Raw genomic sequence first — 20,990 nt, 5'->3', positions numbered from 1 at the left:
AAAAACTGACAGTAATAGTGTAGTGAAGTGCATTGACCGAAAAATGTTTTCCCCCGTCCACAGAGCTACGGTATTTTTATTGCTAATATATCGAGCGAGAGAAAGTTAATGCTGAGTTGAAGAACGAAAGAAAATAATTGACTGAAAAGTCAAATCTTATTCATTTACATATTTACTTCTGGGTTTGTAAAAACAGCCGAGGGCTTTTTTATGTGCATTAAGATCCTGTTGTTAACTTAATTTCCTTATTTGTAAATGTGGTAATGTATAAATAAATAGGCATGTCTGTTAAATAAAAAGTATAAGAACACCATGAGAAAGGAGAGAGAATAAAACATGAGTAAATAATACGTTAAAGTTTGTGAATAATAAGTGAAATAAAATTATTAAGTTTCTTTAAAAGGAAATTATTTATTTTACATATGACATTTATAAGTTTACTATTTATCTTAAGACTTTTGGAGCCAATATAAAAAGAATTCCTACCCCTCGGTAATAATGTTTTATGTACTCAACCTACTTTTCAAATATCGGATGGATGTGCCCACTACCTTTATTGGGGGCGGCATCCACTCCCGATGGCATCTAAGTCGATTGTTAGTAACGGGGGCTGTTCTCATGTAAACATATCAGCCAGGGTCCTATGTCCTGTGTATTATGGTGATCAAGCGGACACACTTTCATAGTCGTTAGAAATCCGACACGACCCGAGAGAGAAAAGTAAATTCCAGATTAATGGCTTTTTTCAAGCCTATTACATTTGCAAGCAATGCTTTACATTTTCAAGCTTATTACATTAAAAGCATTATCTTTGCCAAGTAAAAAAATAATTGCACCGAGTACGTTGAGCCAAGAAACCCAAGCAAGATATTTTAGATTTCAGTAAAAATTGTCTCTAAAATCTCTCGAGACATTCGGATGATAATATGACTGACTTCTTTTCTCTTTTTATTCCAGTTTTATTCCCAACTTTCTATTTTTTTATTGTTGACCACAAAAATGTTTCGCTGTAATTTGACGTTGAGAAGATATGTATGACCTTCCGTTCCTTGCATTCAAGTACCTAGGTCAGTCATCTAGGAAAAGAATTAAAAATAAAATAAAAAGAAAACCCTTCATTTTAATTTATTAAGATACTCATCCAGGAAATCAGTTGGCTGCGCATGACGTTTATAGTGCACAGATGTTTAGGCACACTCTCTATTCCCAAACCTATTAAGAGTTATTGTACTGTGTGTTTAATACAAAAGTATTTCATAATTTTAATCTACATACTATTTTTTTTACCTTCTGTGTAGTAACTTAGTAACTTTTTATGTCGTATCTTTCACATCACTAAACCAATGTTGTTAGTAAAGAAAATCGAATGCCGGCCGGTGTCGGCGGCTATTTTTAAAGCTTGCAATCCGTGCAGAATAAATTGACGAATCGTAGCGTTCTCAGGCAAGCAAGAGCCAGCCAAACAAACCGATTCCGACCGATGTGCTCGTCTGTCGCTTTGCCAGGTGTATGCGCGTCTTGTGAATTTCTATCGGATGTTTGTGAATGAAAACAAGCGAAAATACATGTTTTCGTGGATGAATGTGCGCTCAAACGGCCTACTTATAAAATATAACGAAGAACCAATCATAATTAATGTGTATTTATGTGACAAAACAACGTTTTACCCCGTGTCTAAACTACGAAGAGGGCATTCATGTTTATAAATATTGATTTGTTACATATCGTGTTTTCTAAGGATTTTATTGTGTCCCGAAACGTGAAGTGAGATGTAGGGAATATAATAACGTGTAAAAGTCATTAGAATACGAAAATGCAACAGTTAGTCCAAACTTACATGGAAGCGATCGATGGTGTAATCTTGTGTTCTATTTAATTGTGTTATTTTTGTGTTAAGTGCGTGTTTTTATGACAATGGAGGGGACTACAGAGAAGGATTGTTCACCGTTATGGAATCTGTACCAGCAGATCGTGTCGGAAATGAAGGTAGGTCACATTGGGTGATTTTCTTTGTACGAAGTATGAACCGGTTGGCCGCCCCACATTTCCTAAGAAGTTGTCCCGGTAAACTGTTCGCGTTGAACGAGCTATGCTTGACGCTCCGATAGCTGCTGATCAGTTATTCTGCACGGCAGTAAATAATTTTATATGTGGGTAGTTGTTACAAAAAAATTGGGCCATATTATTTTCTTGCGGATATAAAGTATAGACGGTATCGGATTGCCGTTTGAAATTAGGAAAAAGAAATCAAAGACATTATAGCTTCAGCCAGCCAGCCCTTAAAATATTGTTGCAAAGCTGGGTCAAAATTCTTACACCCCCTGTTACCATTTCATTCACATCCCAGCAATTTTATTTAGATTATATACTTTTGTGTTGGAAATGTTCTCCTGTAAGTTGGAAATATAACTTTTCAGCTATATCATTATCCAGCATGTGGTTGAAAAGCAACCCAAAGACAGCTTTCAGCGTTCACCGGAATTCAAAACGCTTTCCTTACTATGGTCTTCTTTTGTGTGAGACGAAACTGTATGTACCCTACTCTACTGCAATTATATTGTTTGGCAACCATATACATCAATCCAGTGCCTATTTTTACCAGCTATGTATTTTTGATATTATTGCTACACATATAATAAGCTGTACAATATGTTTCTTCAAGAAAAGAAAATCTAAAAGAATGAAATATACTTGCGAGAGTATTTTATATGTTACTAGTCCTGGACTATTATTCCAAACCTTATTATCACTTGAGCCTCTAATATTATTGTAGGACTAAAATACATGTACAAACCTGGATTCCGTGTAGGTCATTTTTTTGAGGTCTCCCCTTCTCATCTTATTTTACGGTAAAACTTACTATATTATTATTTCAATATTTATATAATAAATACTTACATAAAGTGAGCATTAACAATTTAAATTACCATATACCTGTAAAATCATTCATTAGTAACACAAATATATAATACTAGGATATTATATGCGCAGCCAGCTAGTAAAAATATAAATTAGAGGTAAATAAACTTGGTCATTATTTCATGATTTATATTATTCTTGCCTGAGACATGAGTAGGATTACGAAATTAATTAAAATATAAGGAAACCCACTGGCTTAAATTTTATTTTTTTCTTTACATCATTCTTGAAGAATGTAACAGATTTCATTCTCTTTATTGTACCTTCATTTTGCCAATTGTCTGTTTTTAGGCAGATATAATCGCTTCCAGACCCGATTGCCGGCCGTGGTAGTAGTTCTTTAAAAGGAGATCAGCCAACTTCGTAGAACATAATTTTCCACCAGCATTTGCGCAGACACAGGTGCACTCACTATTCCTTCACTCACTGCGCCTGTCGGGACGGCAATCCGACACGACCGGAGAGAAATCAGGCGCAGGACCGTCTTTAACGTCCAAACTCTGGGCTGCTTTTTGAGAGTTTCTTAAAACCCATAAAGCGATATTGGCACGACCTGGGAACTGGATACACCGTGCACCGCAGTTGCGTAATGCGAATACGAGACTAACGCTTCGTAGGTATATTGTAGAAGAAACGTCCCTTTTGCCCCGTGTACTCACAGTTTTATACAAAAAAAAATAAGTTATCTAATATTATAAAGCTGAAGAGTTTGTTTGTTTGCTTCAACGCGGTAATCTCAGGAACTACTGAACCGATTTGAAAAATTCTTTCAGCCCATTTATCGAGAAAGGGTATTAGGCTACTTTTTATCCGGGTTCGTGCAGAGGTTCTCACGGGATGCGGGTGAAACCGCTGGCAGAAGCTGGTAGTAATATAAAATTGTGAGCTCCTAACTAGTACCCATTAAAAGACGTATGATGTCTTCAGTACCATGGCATCTCGTGATAGGTTAGCTACATCTAACTAGGTAACCTAAAGATCGTAGTTATTTTCGCAGAGTTTCGTCAATACAACCTTTCACGACTACTCTTCGCGATCAAAAATCGTTTACTGTCTTATAAACTACGATGTTTGTGGCTCAATCACAGCCACAGGTACTTACGTATTTACTTCAGAGAATACACTTGCAATGTTTGGTTCTTAAATAACCTATCGACGGACGAACCAAACTAGAGTATCATAACGACCAAATGCCCAAGTTTTTCTTCTTACCCTGTTCCCAATTTATTTGTGGTCGCCACAATGTATTTTCCTCTTCAATAACTCTCTGTGAGCCGTCATACTAACATCCACTCCTTTCATAAATAAATACATCTGAAAGCATCCTTCAAGCATTGATGGGAATATAATTGCCTATTTCGTATGTTCAGTCCTGGATTCTCTTATAAAGCATTTAAACAATCGCTAGCTAAGGTCTAGGCAACAAAAGATGATCGACAACGAGAACCAAGATACGAGCAAACGAAATATAAAACAGCGTCTGTGTTCCTTCAATTGCCTTCCAGGGTCGCGGTAACTCTTTGAAACGATCTACAACTAGCAGTTATCTTATATGACCTACAGACATACTGCTATATTCAGATTATTTTAAGACTAAGTCGCAATACACATACAAGGTCTTTAAGCTAATCAAATGCATTTGATGTGCGATGCATCTTAATAGTTGCTTAAGGCTACATGCTAAGAATTCCTGAATTAAACGTGTCCAGTCTTAGATCACGATTTGTTGGGAGATCAGTTTCTGCTTGTATTAAGGAAGTGTCACACTGAGTTAAAGCCAGATTAGAAGGCAGATTCCATAGCAGGACGACTAGTCAAAAGCCAGAAACCCTGTCAATCTGTTTCAGCAAAGGGTATCTTTCCCAGGTTGTTGTTCCTTTGTTGAAGAGGATAGGCAGTCGTTCCATGTAAAACTCTGGTACACTTTGCTGCCTGCGTTTAGTATGGAAGCTGACCCCAACTTACATAGATGGGAGAAGGTTAGGCAGATAGAGAGAGTTTAAAACCAAAACATTTGGACGCGCTGAAATTATTTTTTTATAATCAAAATCGAATACATACTGTATTCATTGTGAAATACCCCTAACTAAATCAATCAATATTGTAATTCTTCCAATAAACCGCACCGGTATAATATTACCTAGAAATAAACGTGCAGTAAGTGTTTTGATGATATCACACATTCTTATTTAGTTATTTGCAATAATTATATCATCGGACAAGGTTATCTAAAGGTCAAGTTTTATTAAGTACCTATTTGACCGAACTTTTTTCATTTAATGACCAAATGAGTGAACGTTTTTGTGTAAGAAAAAAAAAACAACCAAAACAACTATTAAAGTGAAATAGAGATAAAAGAACAACTGTTATTTGACTATTATTAAGGCTGATGTAATTAGGTTGGGACACACAAGTCGCGGTCAGTTTTTGGATGGGTCACAACCACGGCCAAAACATCGTCATCATCTTCCGAGCCTTTTCCCAACTATGTTGGGGTCGGCTTCCAGTCTAATCGCATTCAGCTGAGTCAGCTTTTCATAACGATCCAAAAGTACCAACTGATTAACTATACTACTGTTATACATTACTTAATACGAATTTATTAATATTTAGTTGATAAGCCAGACTAAATAAGCAGTTCCCGCCGGATATCAGTTTCCTTTCGAATTTAAATAGTTGTCACTAATTAGAGGCGAGCCGACAGTCGGTGACTACTAAAATCGTCACGTGGATGATAATAAAATAAAAATATATCTTCATTAATTAAGTTGTATGTAAGTACATGTATACTTTGTTTCATACCTAAGCTACGAAGATGGAAGGTGGTAGATAGAATTATAAAAATATGATTTCTTCTAGGGAAGTGTAGGTACCAGAAGTTGCCAGATCTTTTCCAAATACGTTCATTTGGTAGGACACAGGACGAAGATGAGAAATTGCAAACCCTGTTAAGGTCCTACCGCATACAAAGCCATATATGCCGCCGAAGTTTTTTTTTAGTATGAATGAAAAATCAATGGCAATAAAAAAAAAATGGCTTTGTATGCGGTAAGACGTTAACAGGGTTTGAAATTTCTCAGCTTTGTCTCATGTAATTTTATTGCAAACGCCGAGTATGTTATCAGGTAAGCAAATGGTTAAAATCCTAATCTTGAAGATTCTAGAACCAGCTACGTCTGTATTTGGTTAAATTATAAAATGTTTTTGATGGAATCCCTTAGCTCGAAATACCGATACTTCACTATCAATCAAGTTATGTAATTGGCAATCCACTGTATGATTCCTAATTTCTTCAATATTTACTTTGATACATAACTTAACTTAACTTTTATGATACAACCACCATGATATTCTAAGACCATGGGAAACCATTCAATCTCAAGCAAGGTAAGCTTTAGTTAAGCTAGATAACAAACGTAATCTGAGGCTGTACCGGTACATAGTATTGTGGATCAAGTAAACAACCTAATGCATTGGTCAGCTATTCCGTATCAACACCTGGGAATGTTGGTTTAATCTTATGTGGTGTAGGCAGGAATCCAAGTTTGTGTACTTGGTTTCAGATTCAGTAGCACGGATTCAGAGGTAAACATATAATTTTGAGCAGTCAGGTTTGGCCAAATAAAAGTATGCAGACAACCTTCTTTTGGTATATTGAAGATGCCATATTTGTGTTATATATGTCGTACTTGGCAGCGTCAATTTACGTTGCCTTAATCGGGTAAAATCTATGAATATTCTAATTTTAGACTGGGAGTCTCGACCTAACCCAATTTGCCTCCCTCTATAGGGTGTGAAAGGCGGACACCACAGCGTGCGATCATAATTCAATATATTAGAAAACCTCATTCACTTACACACGGTTTCAAGAAACGTTTACTAACTTAGATCACTTAACCAACCGGAGCCGCCATGAGCACAAATCTCACAAGTCTGCCTCGCTTGACATGCGAGGTAACGGAACAAACAGTGATAGCTCACTCATGCATTTTCGATCACATCGTTACGCATGCATACGGCAAAATTGAGAAACGAGAAGGTGTAGGTACGGCAATGGCATATCCGGTTGGTTAAATGGTCTATGTTGTCTAGCTGTGTCCTAAAAACGGATACATTAGTACTTTCCAATACAAACAGACTGTGACTTTACGTGTTTCAACTGAATTAAACGTTTGCTTATCTAAATTGTATTAATTTCTATCTGCTATGATTGCTGTAATCTTATGCTTGTTGTTTTGTAAGGCCTGGAGTGTTTACTTAATTCGTTTTTTGGACTTGCCTCAATTTATTTAGAGTATTTTTTTCAAAATGCTTTAATGTACCTGCTAATCTTGATTACAAGGTCAGCGCTTGCTAAGTCGACTGTTACATGTGATGGCTAAGTTAAGCTTTTTAACCAATTTTTTACATTCGAGGATTGACACCTGATGATTTTATGAAGAGGTAATTGAGACACGACAAGATATTTGAGACTACTATTCGAAATCCCAAAATGCTGCATTTTGTTGCATGTTTCTGCTCTGAATACTCTAGCATCTTTGAATGGTTCAGAGCTATTTTGTAAATTACGTAACAACAGTTTTATTGTAACTTTTGCCTCAATGAAATATGAATCCTAACATTGTGTTCACAGTCCGCTAGTTTCGTGAGGAACTACAATTAAGATCTAATACATTGGCTCAACACAGTTTTGTTTCAATTCATTTATCCTCAACGTTTCGCAAAATGACTTCTTAAGGAGCAGTTTGTAGAACTAATTGTCCGTTTCTTATGTTATTTTGACAGTTTTTAAGGCCATTTTGAAAGGACGTGAATAAGTATCAAAATTAATTTTCGTTTGGCACACATGATCTTGACCTATCAGACAGCAGACTTATGAACTCCCTAAAAAAAGTTCTGGTGTCTTCGCATACAATAAAATACCTATTTTCTTGGGTTGAAGGAATAACAAATCTTAACTGGTATGTTACTGAGAAAGTCCATTAATGAAGTACTTACGAACAACATTTTAACGCTGACTGGTCCAAAAAGGCGATCCTTAATGAGGCGCTTTAATTTACAGTCTAGTAGTCCTGTCTAGACAGAATGTTCGCAAAATATCTCACGCTTCTGCAATTTGTTATTCAAAGTCCTGACTCATCTAGTTTAGGCTATTTGAACACTGCAACTGAGTGTCTCTTGACGTGATATGCGCTGATCTTTTACAGCTTTTTATATTGGAAAGACTTTAAAGGGTTTATCTAGTACTTGATGCTACAATTTGTATTTCTGCAATCAAGAAGCGTTGCACCTTCAATTATGATAGGTACTAATATTACAATAACTAGTAGTGAACTGGTAGCCGAGATGCCCTTGTCAAGAAGACGTTATTTACTTAAATAAGTGGTTGCCAACAGAAGCTCTTGTTGCTGCCCAATAACATAAAAAAATACTGCTTATGACCATATGTAGTGACACCGTCGAAAGCTCCAATTGTTGCCACGGCGCGGGCGACTGAATCAAGGTGACCACATACATCAAGTTACGTACCTACCTACATCCCACGCTCAGTTCTAACGAAAATGGTGAATAATCCGTTGGGATAAGAGTATTAAGCTTTCTTTGGCTATTGATTGTTTTGAACCACGTCATAAATGGCATGTTAGTCTATTTACGGAATGCGTGGGAGTTTATGATCGAACCTTATGTTTTGGAGAACATACATGAATGTAGAACAGAACTTTCTAGAAAATTGACTGTTGTAGCATCCGGTGTTCTTAATAAAGTATGTTAGTGATGGGATGTTATTTAATTACGATTGAATGCAACACATCTTTGTTTCGTATACCTATTAAAAACAAAATAAAGTGCACCGCTAAGGTTAAAGGAAAAGCTAGTTTAATATTAGGCATTAAAATGACTTCATCAATGACATCATGATTGGTCTGATGATGTAGTAGTTGCAGAAATGCTAAATGTTAACCTATCCGGTCTTATTGCCTTTAAATTGGTGTTAATATTGTGTCATTTCTAAATCTGTCCTTTCCTGAACAGTGATAGCATAAAGATTGATTCTGTACTTTTACTACACCATCATCATCGACATTCTCCTGTCCTTGTCCCAATTTCATATCGGGTCGAGCAGCATATTTTCTTCTTCCATACTCTTCTATCACACAATGCTCCCATCGTGTCTATGCCATCTATCATCTATAATAATACCTCCCCTTAACAAGTTCACCGAAAGACCCGATGTGGTATAGCAAAGCGTATGATTAACGGAGAAATAAATTATACATCGCATGCACTATTTACTTTAACAGTTGCTTGTTAGCACGATACTTTAGTTATTGGAGCCGTTTATTGTTGAAACAGGTTAATTGGGACCTGAATTTATTTGCTAATTGGTTTATGCACTTCCTGTTGTGTTTTGAGATGCATCAGAGTTGCGTTGTCATTTTTGAAGAAACTGTCTTAGATGTCTACTTTTTAAGATTGTCTCGTTAGTCAATTATGGATACGAAGTTTTCTCTTCCCTATCGCATCTCTCTATCGCTCTAAGGTTTGCTGTTAGAGAACCCAGTTCTGGGTTAAGCTCGAATTTGTACATGCCTTCTCTGTGTTGTGTGTGTCTTTTAAATGTTTTTGTGTACAATAAAGAATAATAATAATCGTTATCATTATTTCCATCGATAGTGGGTCCCACTATTTCTTTTGCCTTTCTAGAATCTAGTCCATAGTACCCACTAGACACAAAGATACCCCGAAATATGGGTATGAAATATTGCTTTATTTTACCTTTTTAATCATTAACATTTTCAATAGCGAAAAACATTCTTTGTTCAGCCCTCTTCCCGAGTCACCTTGACCTTTTCTGAGGGCAGACGCAAAGGGCGCTCAGTGTATTGGACGACCAGACATCGGGAACGAACTCGCGACAGTCCCGGTGCGGATAATATTGAGCCCTTGAGAGATTTCAAAGCTTTTATGTTTGAGAAATGTTTGACGCTTAAAATTATATTGGAAAATATAATGGCTGGGGTCTTATCGATCCGTTTTTTGGTGCCGAATTGTGCCATGACAACACAAATGAATAGTTTGACCTTCTGTGGAACGCTTCCAATTTTTTGACTGACAAGAATTTAAACACTAAAGTTAATGTTTTTAGAAATGGCAAAAATTCTGATTCTGGGAGATCAAGCAGTAGTCTTTATGTAACACGTTCATTTCTTTTACGACACTCAGGAGATACCGAGCTTTCTTTGTTAGAATTTTTATATTTCCCAAATGTGTTCGCTGCTGAGGTAGCTCTTATACTAAGCGTTAGCGGAAATGCCCGCTGCAGCACGTGCCATCTAATAATATACGACGGAAATATCAGCCGTTTGCCGTGGACAGTTTATTGTGATAGGCGGTTCAATATGCGTAGGTGTATAAACTATTGGAGATTTTACTGCTAGTAAATGATTCTTAGCTGGTGCTTTGAAAGGTGATGAAAGGAATGTGTGTGCACATTGTAATGGTTATGAGTTTTTCTTGAAGACTGCGGTGTTGCGGGGTCTAAGGAATGGTTCTCAGATAGAAGCTATTGTTTTATCCCCTGCAATTTGAAGACATACATTCAGAATCGACCACATCCATTATTAGTTAACTGCGAAAATAGGTTTAATTTGATATCTTTGCTATCTTATTAAAAACTAATTATGATGGCCTGAAGAAGCATTGCATCAAAGTAGGAAGAGATCTCAGCTATAGCAGTTATTTCATGGTTTGCAGCGTTCCTTCCAATGACCATACGGCACATGCACTTCAATCTGACGAAGATACTTTTAATTGCCTTTATATCTTTTTCCACCACGCTTCGCTTACCTCAACTTGCTCGTTGCAAAACTCACGTAATTCAGTTAATTGGTTCACCAAACTAGTTTTATCCATCCGCTTTTTGTAACAAATAACCAGTTCTAATCGTGACTTTTACGTCAATTTTGAAGATACAGTAGTGCCGAGGACTGTTTGGCCTAAAAGTTTTTGCCGTAATTAATTTACATTAATGTGTTGTTTTCGGTCGCTGAACCCTGCTTTGTGGCTGTTTTTATGAGGATTTTTATGTCCAGAAATATGATTTGGTCTAGATTTTACATTGGTTAATGATTTCCTGGTTTTTTGTTTTGGTCTACTGGTTTTTGTTACGTGTGCGTTGCATTCCTGATCTGCTCATGTCAGATTATCTGATGATTTAGGGTTTTTGAGATAAGATTTATTGCTACCGTATTGCTTCTGTGTGTACGGTTTTCGACACAAGTTTTTGCTTTGCTAGCTAACAATCTATAGTCTAGTTTTGATACATCAAGGTCATATAGTTGGCACGTAACTGGAGCACTTCTAAATATTATTTAATTATTATCTCAGAAACATGCAATAATTACAATTACGTTTTTCGTTTTCTTCCTAGTTTCATAACAACTCTGGTGTTAAAGTGGGCCGTTCCAAGCCACAAGTCAGGATTGTAATTTTGTCTATTACAGAACTGAACTCCGCCTACATTTCATAAATATGCAACTTTGACAATTATGTCGACGCCCCCTCTCAAGAACACGAATAACGGCAATTAATCATTGAACATGATGTCATACGTTTTTAAGTTAATTATTAGGGATCAGAAGTATACCGTTTCCATTAATTTTGTCTCCAAGCCGTTATTGAGGTAAGCAAATAAAGAAAGAAGAGCAGCATTAGTAGGTACTGTGTTTTAATAAATGCATTTATTTATTAAAAAACACAATACAATTCGAGAGTGTGAACGTGATCAAATTTCTCACCAAAGCAGACTAACTCAAACTCATTAAAACCTCGTACCAACACCGTACTACTCCAATAATTAGCTAACAACGTTACCACATACCATTTTGCTAGACAACAGACGTCAAACCAATTACTCAACTAACTTTAGAGCAAGACAATACCGAAGCTTATATTTACTCTTCAACTTAGGAACCCAATTACAGTGTTGGAAGTAGGCAGACGAACTAGGTGGGTGCAATCGTTGGCTACAAAGGCGTAAGTCGGCAACCTATTTCTATTGTCTGCTGCATCGTTCTAGTTTGAAACCGGTGCACGTAAGCTTCAGAACAGGTTATGTACGTCTCAACTTATTCAGAACGGGGTATGCACTTTGGTCTTTGTGTGTTTGACCCTGGTAATGTGTGTTTGAAGGTAGAGTGAGAAATGGGTCCTACAATTCCGAAAATAACGGCATGTATTCTACGATCAGTAAAACATAAAACATTTATGTGTCTATGTTCTTGTGATAAGTATGTAAATGTTTTGACAACACTACAACAACGAACTTAGAATAAGCCAGATTAGACGGAGCGTCGTTGTAATAACTCTCTGTGTTTGTTAGCTCTCCCTAAACATAAATTGTATCCTCAGACATAATTCCTTCAATTACTAAGACAAACACTTCATTACTAATAGCTGTCTGAGAATCTGAAGATTCTAAGTCTGTGCAGATAGTTTCAAAACTTGCCCATAACAGTTGAAAGTTATTATCTTTCGATCCTGAACTTGATAAAACCCACCTTGACCGAAAGACATTATGGCTGGTCCTATTGTCTAGCTAAGTCTCGGTTTGCAAACCGGTGCCATTTGACTTGGGAACTGGTTGTCTTTATACCTAAAGTTATTCAGCTTGACCTGTTGAATGTTAGCAAGATTAACATTGTTATCTTTGAGGTAGTCTTGTGTTTGGTCGTTTAGATTAGGAATACTAGAATCATGAAGTCCTTAAAAGGACCAAATTCTGTTGAAGTTGAATTTGGTAAAACAAATCTTGATCTTTCAAGCTTGCTGTTCTTAGTTTTTCTCGTAAAAGTTCCATATAAATACATTTTGTCAAATTCTGTTTCACTGCAATAAATGATTTTTCAGTTTTTTCATCGCAAAGCTCCCCTAAATTAAATCCTCTCAACCAAATGTAACCAAACACACAACATCTATCCCCTTAAGAAACACCAAAAAATATCACCAACACTTGAAGGTGTAAATACGCCAGGAAAACTCGGCCCAAAAACCCATTGAATTTAAATAAAATATACGGGCCTCGAAAAGTGTAACAGCAGTCGTTGCCATGATAGTCTATTGAATATACTAATGGCTTGGGGTGTAAGCAGGGGGTGCGTATTGATTTCTACTAGGCAAGGTTAGGGTTACGTCTGCACTTTCGGTTTTGTTCGCAGCTTCGTTTCGTTCTGCGATATCGGATTAGGTTTTTGAGACTGATGATTGGGCAGTTCCATCATTTGCATCGTCGATTGAATTGTCAGCAGGTCCTGTCATACCTCTTTGAATAACATCCTCACTTATGAATTTACTCGTTAAGCAGTGACGGTGTTGGTAGTACTCTCTTAATTATCTTTCATCATTTTTTACACATTATTATGTTATCCAATGCCTTTTCCTTTTAGTCTGTCTGTTTTTTTTGGCTTTATTGTCACTCACTTTGTCACCGTCTTACAAAATATTTTTTATTCCCAAGAAAAGTGCTGGAATAATATGTCATTGAGTACGCAATAAACTAGTAATAAAATGGCAATTCTATTGCAGAAGAATTGTACTGTAGTAAAAAGTGTGTTAAGAATCTACCTAATGAAATTAAGAAAGTCAAACTTTTCAACAGATATTACCTGCAAAGAATTGGTGACTATCGATATTATAAAATATTGTTTCATACATGCATACTTATTCTCATTTAATTGACAGTCGACTTTTCAAAAAAAATATTTAGCTGCATTTTTAAGAGAACATTTTCTAATATTTGCAATATTATGATGTTTTGTTTTGTCTGTATTTCTTGCCACGTTGGCATTTGTTAATTTTTCGTGACTTATCATTATGATTCATATCTCAAAAGCATACTCAAATCACTTCGTTACAATGCATTAAGTTTTTATCACAATGAATGGTGCATTGTGCAAATCTTCAATTTGTCCAATTCGGCGTATCAATGAATCGAAATTCGCAGAAAATCGAGCAGATATATTTCGTTAGTTGTCCATATACTTTGTAATCGATTGAATGTTACTCGAAATTGATTTGGTTACGTGACTATTATCGTTTGGATTGTCGATTTATATTTAAAACGTTCGTGCAATTATATCTTTTCATGAATCGGCTGATAACTTTCAACACAATGGTATTTCCTGAATTTATATTGTTGCTGCAGTCATAAACTATTCTGAACATCGAATCATGAAATCAGATACTCAGTCCTTCACTAAATCAATAACTGAATTGATTTCAGGACCTATCGCTACATGAAGATTTTTGATCTGAATTTATTTCTTCTTCTGTTAAGTAGTTTACATGCTTTTTAGTTTTTTTCTACCATTCTCTTATCGCATCTTTTGCTGCAACGCGTAACATTCGGTTCAGAAAGCGTGAAGGTTTATATTAATTTTAATTAAGTATAACTATTGTGATATATAGGATATAAAACCTTAGTATAGCACACGCAATAATATTCTTGAAATAGGTACGGAAGTTTTGCTGCATTGCCTCTTTGAATAATGACTTAGCTAAATTGATTCTGATGAAGAATGATCAATGGTAGTGCAAAGTTATGAATGAAGAATTGCTTGGCACTTCATGTATTTTGTCATCGTCATTATTATCATTGACTTGGTCATTGTTTCTGTGCGATTGTTAGGATTATTTACTAGTTATGTCATCTACATTTATGGCAGTCGTTACGGGTAGTCAGAAGCCAGTAAGTCTGACGCCAGTTTAACCAAGGGGTATTGGGTTGCCCGGGTAACTGGGTTGAGGAGGTCAGATAGGCAGTTGCTCCTTGTAAAGCACTGGTAATCAGCTGAATCCGGTTGGACTGGAAGCCGACCCCAACATAGTTGGGAAAAAGGCTCGGAGGATGATGATGTCATCTACATTTATGTAGATAGACTTGAATGATGACATATCAATTTAGCTTAAACGAATCTGTAATCTGGAAACTCAGAGTGAGTTTGTCCAAGAAATATTCAGATCCACAATAGAATTGATGCTCAAGGGTTAAAATAGCGAGTGCAATACTTAGGTAGACAGGTATGAAATCAAAACAAATATTAGGTACATCCACACAAAAATAAGTCTTGCTTGACTTTTAAGAACAAATTGAACATGTGTTCGAGCGTTTTCGGATGCTAGAATGCTAATGCAAGATCTATCTTGTTTTGATAGCTTTCAAGGCCGTGTTGGTTAAGCAACAGTCAATAACTTGTTTCATACATAACACAAGGATATTTTAAGCTATTATTTCTGACTCTAACGGGTCATAAGATTAAGTTTAATTAATTCAGCATAAAATGATCTTATTTTTATTGGACAAGGTCATTATTACATCAGTATACATACGGTATATTTTTTTGAATGAAAAAAGGAAAGTTTTCTATAGTAAGTTAAAGCGGCATTTTACTTTGAGCATTAATATTAATCACGCCTTTTTGATACAGTTATGAAAGCTTTTGGAGCGGAAAATTCGTGTTTTCATTCAACTCTTTTCATATGTTAATTCGAATGTTTTCGTTTGTCGGCAGACTTTATTTTTAACTGTTATTAATTTTGCATAGTTTTTCAAACGTTGAAATCCGTGATTCTTCTGCTAAAGAGTTGTCCTATTTAATCTATTCATATAATTGAAGTTCTTTTCTTAATTTTGAATACCACTTCAACTTATGTTATCATGATCCGGTTCAGTCCCAGTTTCATATTTACGTACGCTTACTTAAATGGACACATATCTTTTAACAAAGTGTCAAACTTCTAAAGTAAAACACCCCCAAGACGTATCATAAAGGCTTTCACAGAAAGTCCAGAACTCGCTTCCCAGTGCATTATAGTGGACGCTATATTACCGTAGCCACGTACGTGAACATACGTGACCGGACTGCTATCAGTCCCGTGGCGGTGTTTCAAAACTCTTCTAACCAACTATTAGTATGGTTTACGACTATTGTTGAAGATCTAAATGATCTTGACGGCAAGTTATTGTTTTGTTTTTTTTGTGGCTTGTAGATTGAAGATACGGAAACTGGTCCTTCGAGGCATAAAATGGTCCATTTCTGTCAGTCATATCCAAGAATTAGGTACGTTAAGAATTTGATCTTGTAATGTTTAGTTGCCATTTTTAGGGTTCCGTAGCCAAAATGGCAAAAACGGAACCCTTATAGTTTCGTCATGTCCGTCTGTCCGTCTGTCACAGCCGATTTACTCGGAAACTATAAGTACTACAGTGATGAAATTTGATGGGAATATGTGTTGTATGAACCGCTACAAAAATATGACACTAAATAGTAAAAAAAAGAATTGGGGGTGGGGCCCCCCATCCATGTAACTGAGGGATGAAATTTTTTTTTTCGATGTACATACCCGTGTGGGGTATCAATGGAAAGGTCTTTTAAAATGATATAAAGTTTTCTAAAAAACATTTTTCTTAAAGTGAACGGTTTTTGAGATATCAGCTCTCAAAGTCGTAAAAAGTATGTCCCCCCCCCTCTATTTTTATAACTACGGGGTATAAAATTCTAAAAAAAATAGAGGTGTTGCATGCTAATTAACTCTTTCAACGATTTTTGGTTTGATCAAAGTATCTCTTATAGTTTTTGAGATAGGTTGATTTAACTGTAATTTACGGAACCCTTCGTGCACGAGTCCGACTCGCACTTGGCCGGTTTTTTTTTGTAGTTCACCAAATCCTAGAATTTCTATTTGACCATAAGTAAGTACTTCTAAATATTTGGATTTCTAAAAAAAGTCAAAGTCAAATCATTTATTTTATTTAGGCCTTTAGAAGCACTTATGAACGTCAAAAATGAGGTCTAATAAGAATAAAGTCTAATAAGGAACCTTTAAAAATTAGACCTTCTTTTGGCAACTATTAAGTTAATAGTACACTGTACTGGGTATTCCCCTAATTCAATAAACGATGACGTCTTCAAAGTGTTATAATACCGGTTTAATCTGAAACGTAATCCACTTTAATATAGCGTACAAACATACGGAACCAAACTTGACAAACTAAGTACGGATACGATATGTTATTCGATTTGTGTTTAAGTAATATTAGATGTAATGGTACCTCCGTGGTAAAATTGAATGATATGACGCAGCTGTCAAATATCATTAATCGGTTTGTTTGCTTGTAAACAGGGTCTTAGAAGGATCACATTTTTCTTAGTGTGAATATGTGTGCTTTTATAGGTATTTGGTCCTTTGATCAGGTACTATTGTCAACGGACCATGTCATTTTAAATATTTACTTAAATAGAAAATTTGAAAGATTAACGAAACAGAAAAAATAACGAAGATGCTGATCAATTATGAACATCGAAGGATTAAACGGATTTTAAAACAAAAGTTAATCTGCAACTCAAAGAACATTTTAAAATGGAAATTTTACAATCTCTGAAGCTAATTCAGAAATCTTTAGCGCTAGAAAGCGGGCAAGTGCACCTAAGAAAGTGCCATTACATTTACGCAGCATGACTTTAAGATAATGGCCTCATAATAGTATCATTGTGTTTGAAGATAAGACTATAGTAAAGAGTTTGTTTGAGGCACAATTCTCATGTATGAAGGTCTGTTCCAAGGAGGACGATAAACTACTTGAAGTTATCGATGTCTGGAAGGATAGACGATCATTTTTATTTCATTAAGGGCTGATTTTTCAATCATCAGTTAACTTCTATCTGAGGAATAAATATGGCGGTTTGACATATTTTCCATACAAAAGCTGTCAAAACGTTAAAAATATTCCTCAGATAGAAGTTATCTGGCGATTGAAAAATCAGCCCTAAGACATTACTGTGTAAATCAACGGGCGTTTGGAAGATTATGAACCCTTAAGGGAAGGTTCATATAAATATGTGATATCGTGTATCGGTCGCGTAAAACCAAAACAGACAAATGTATGATAAAACATTCAATCATTCACACGTACCTGACTGATGATGCGTTAGTGCGTCAAAGGGATAAATGGAATTTAAACCAATGGTTGAAATATAGTTTGTGTAAATTTTTATTGTTATAGGTAAATATGTTACCTGCATGAGGAAAAGCTGATATTTTTGGATGATGTTATTGAAATAAAAACAACCAAATCAGAGGTAGATATGGCAAGCTCTTTATTTAACTAAATAATAATACTACTTATGAGGAAAATGAACTTCATATTAATAATGAATTGCCAAAATAATACTTGAATTGCCTCAACGATTCTCCTAATTACATTGTTGTATGTTTTTTGTGCATGTAACAGCAAAATTAGTTCATCACGACGAATTTGTAATGCCTTTTACGATTGGATCAGATTAAGCAATATTGGTTTTGAATTTGTTCACGTGATCGGAAAAATTGCAGTTCTATTACTTCTCGTGTACATTTGTAGGTCGGAGTCATAAATATCAATGGGACTAACATGTTAAAGGCCTTCACAATTGAATGTGATCCTCGTTATAAATCTTGTGATCTGATAAAGGAAAAAAAATGCATCTGTATGGTATTCACGATAGAAAATGAATGTCAATGATGATTGTCTTCGCAGTATTAGAGACTTTCATATAAAATGAGATGTCAAAACTATTACCTTATTAATTAATCTGATGTGTTTTATTACAAAGGATAACACATTGAAATACGCAAACAACAAAACTTAACAAATCAATTTAGAGAATGATTTATTCGAACATAGCACTGAATTTGATAAATTCGAATCGTACTCGAAAGCTAGGATTGACGTTCAAATGGATTTCGATGAGTTTGTCAGCCGCTTGAGATTTAATGCTTTTCGGGCCAATGATAACTGGACTCCAATTTAATTAAATGTTTTGAGAATGGAGACTGAAATATTGCTAAACCTTGAAGATTCAATCCTAATTAGGAAACTTGAGAGTTAAATTAAGAAAGTTGTATCTCAGATATTGATCTTGAAATCATTTTGTGTTTCAATGTGCTCGGTTTTTGAAAGCTTATTGTTCGACAGAATATTGTTATGAACTTTATAATTTGACCTGTTAACCAAGAAAATTGCTCTCTTCTCATTAAAGTCTTTCAGATATTTCTACGGTTTCCTATTAAAATTGTATCGTCTTTCTCATTATTCATTGAAGAGTTTTCCTTGCCCTGATGACCTACTTTCTACTTTATACGATTTATATTGCCTTTTGTAACTATGTATTTATTTCCACTTTAATTTATTACTATTCCGTTGCTATCGGAACAAATCGATATAAAAGTTGAAGTTTTGTAGATATTGTCGGCATTTTGGTGTCGAATTGCGTTAGATCTAATATCTATTGTAAATCAATTATGTTTGTAGTCTGCTGCAATCTTCCAATTGTTGCTTGAACTGGTTCGGCATGAATTGGTTCTGGTATTTTAAGATTTGGTTTTGATATTGTTGGCTATCGTTTTTATTCACTCCTTTGTTGCATAATACTTGTGGATTCTGTGTATTAATGTTGTCTTTTTTATTTCAGGTACGTACTGGTTGTTTGTCATCAATATTATAAGGTAAGGTGTCCTTGAAATGGGTGTGCAGAGTTTCAGCACCGTTCCAATAACTTTTGAACGATGTTGAAAAAAATGGTCCATTCGAGCATGTTGATGGTCTTACTGTACTATTGATAGCAAATACATGTCCAAATCATTCGTAATTTACGATTTGACCGCAGTATATAAAGGCTCATAAACATGACTGTTTTACATAATCCTTACTCTTATATATTGGAGCAAACATCACAAACTTGAACTATCAACTAGACTTTTATAACAAGAATTGTACCTAGTAAGGTACAATTACACAACTTAAGCCTGACACTTCTACAACGATGCACTTTTGCTAATCCTCCAATCCGATTACTGGCTGCTCTACGGCTGTTAATACTACTAGGTATTTTTCCGTAGGGAAAACTTTACTAGTTCCTTTCCTGATAATAATGAAGGGGAGACTTAATCCTTGTTCGGCTTACCGTAGAAGGATTCAAAGGAATTGGTTGAGCATCCACTAATTAGTGGTTTCAGAGGATTATGGAATGCATTATGATTTTATTGCGTAATTTTTCTTCAGGTTAAAATAGGTTTTTATTTTCCATTTGATGTTGTACTTTAAGGGTTTACAAAAGTGTAAGTTTTTATTATATCGTGTCCAAGAACGACTTAAAAAGTTCGGTCCTTCGATTGCTAGTATCAATAGTTACATTGCAAATGATGGTAAAGTATTGAAATCCTACATTTTTACTGTGTTTAAAGTAGATTCAGAATAAAAGTCATATTTTCTTTGTTTCGCCTGGTTTCACCCAAAAGGTTCTGACTAAGCATCGACCCGATGTTACCATAGTAACCAAGGGTGGAAAGATTAGGAATCTTACAGCAATTTCTTTGCAATCGATTAGAAGGTTCCTTCTTTGTCTGAAAAACAAATACAGCACAAACCTACACGGTAGTCTTAACTCACTTTTAATACGTTTATTGTGAAGCTCCGTGGGATATCGGACACACCGTTACTTTGTACAATGGTGTATAGTAATCCGTAGTTCCGTGGTTTTAAACTGTGCTAAGGTCAGATCCGGGAGATAATTCACACAAATAATTAAAACAAAATGAGGCGAATAGGAACGGTATCTGGAATCCGTAAGAAGGCTGTTAAAAGGATTTTATAGCTGCTAACAGAGAAAGCAGTAGAGAAATTGCGGTTTAATTGGAAATTTATAGACATGCGGGCGTGAGGTTACATTTCAGTTAAGCATGGTTAGATTAAAACATGTATACTTTACGACCCAATAAACCTTAATCACTTTTCAATTTTCGCTACGATTTTCATTAACTCCCTAAAGATTTATTATGGTTTGACCAGCTACTATCTATATTGCCATTATTTAAGCTTTATCATCCCGTACAGAATCCAATAATTCATCACATATCGTTACTACCCTCGTTCTTACGGATTTGGTACGGACATTATGTACCGAAAGTTTGATAAGTATCTTAGTAATAGTCTCCTTAAGGAGTAATCTGTGTTAGATAATAACTGGCATGTGGAG

General features: G+C 35.5%; 1 protein-coding gene across 4 annotated transcripts in view; it reads left to right on the top strand.

The window, feature by feature from the left end:
- Positions 1-1,429: 1,429 nt before the first annotated feature.
- The window catches only part of LOC110371191 (uncharacterized), a 130,622-nt gene continuing 111,061 nt past the window's right edge, over positions 1,430-20,990 (top strand). For 2 of the 4 annotated variants that reach the window (XM_064040995.1, XM_064040992.1), the window contains exon 1: positions 1,430-1,986. In XM_064040995.1, coding sequence (XP_063897065.1) covers positions 1,909-1,986 — 78 coding nt within the window. In that variant the 5' untranslated portion in view covers positions 1,430-1,908. The remainder of the gene's footprint in view (positions 1,987-20,990) is intronic. The other 2 variants (XM_064040993.1, XM_064040994.1) reach the window with 1 other exon arrangement.

This window comes from Helicoverpa armigera, chromosome 24 (assembly GCF_030705265.1).
Source record: "Helicoverpa armigera isolate CAAS_96S chromosome 24, ASM3070526v1, whole genome shotgun sequence".
Lineage (NCBI taxonomy): Eukaryota > Metazoa > Arthropoda > Insecta > Lepidoptera > Noctuidae > Helicoverpa > Helicoverpa armigera.
The sequence above is the reverse complement of the archived record's forward strand: the minus strand, read 5'-3'. Positions and strand labels throughout refer to the sequence as shown.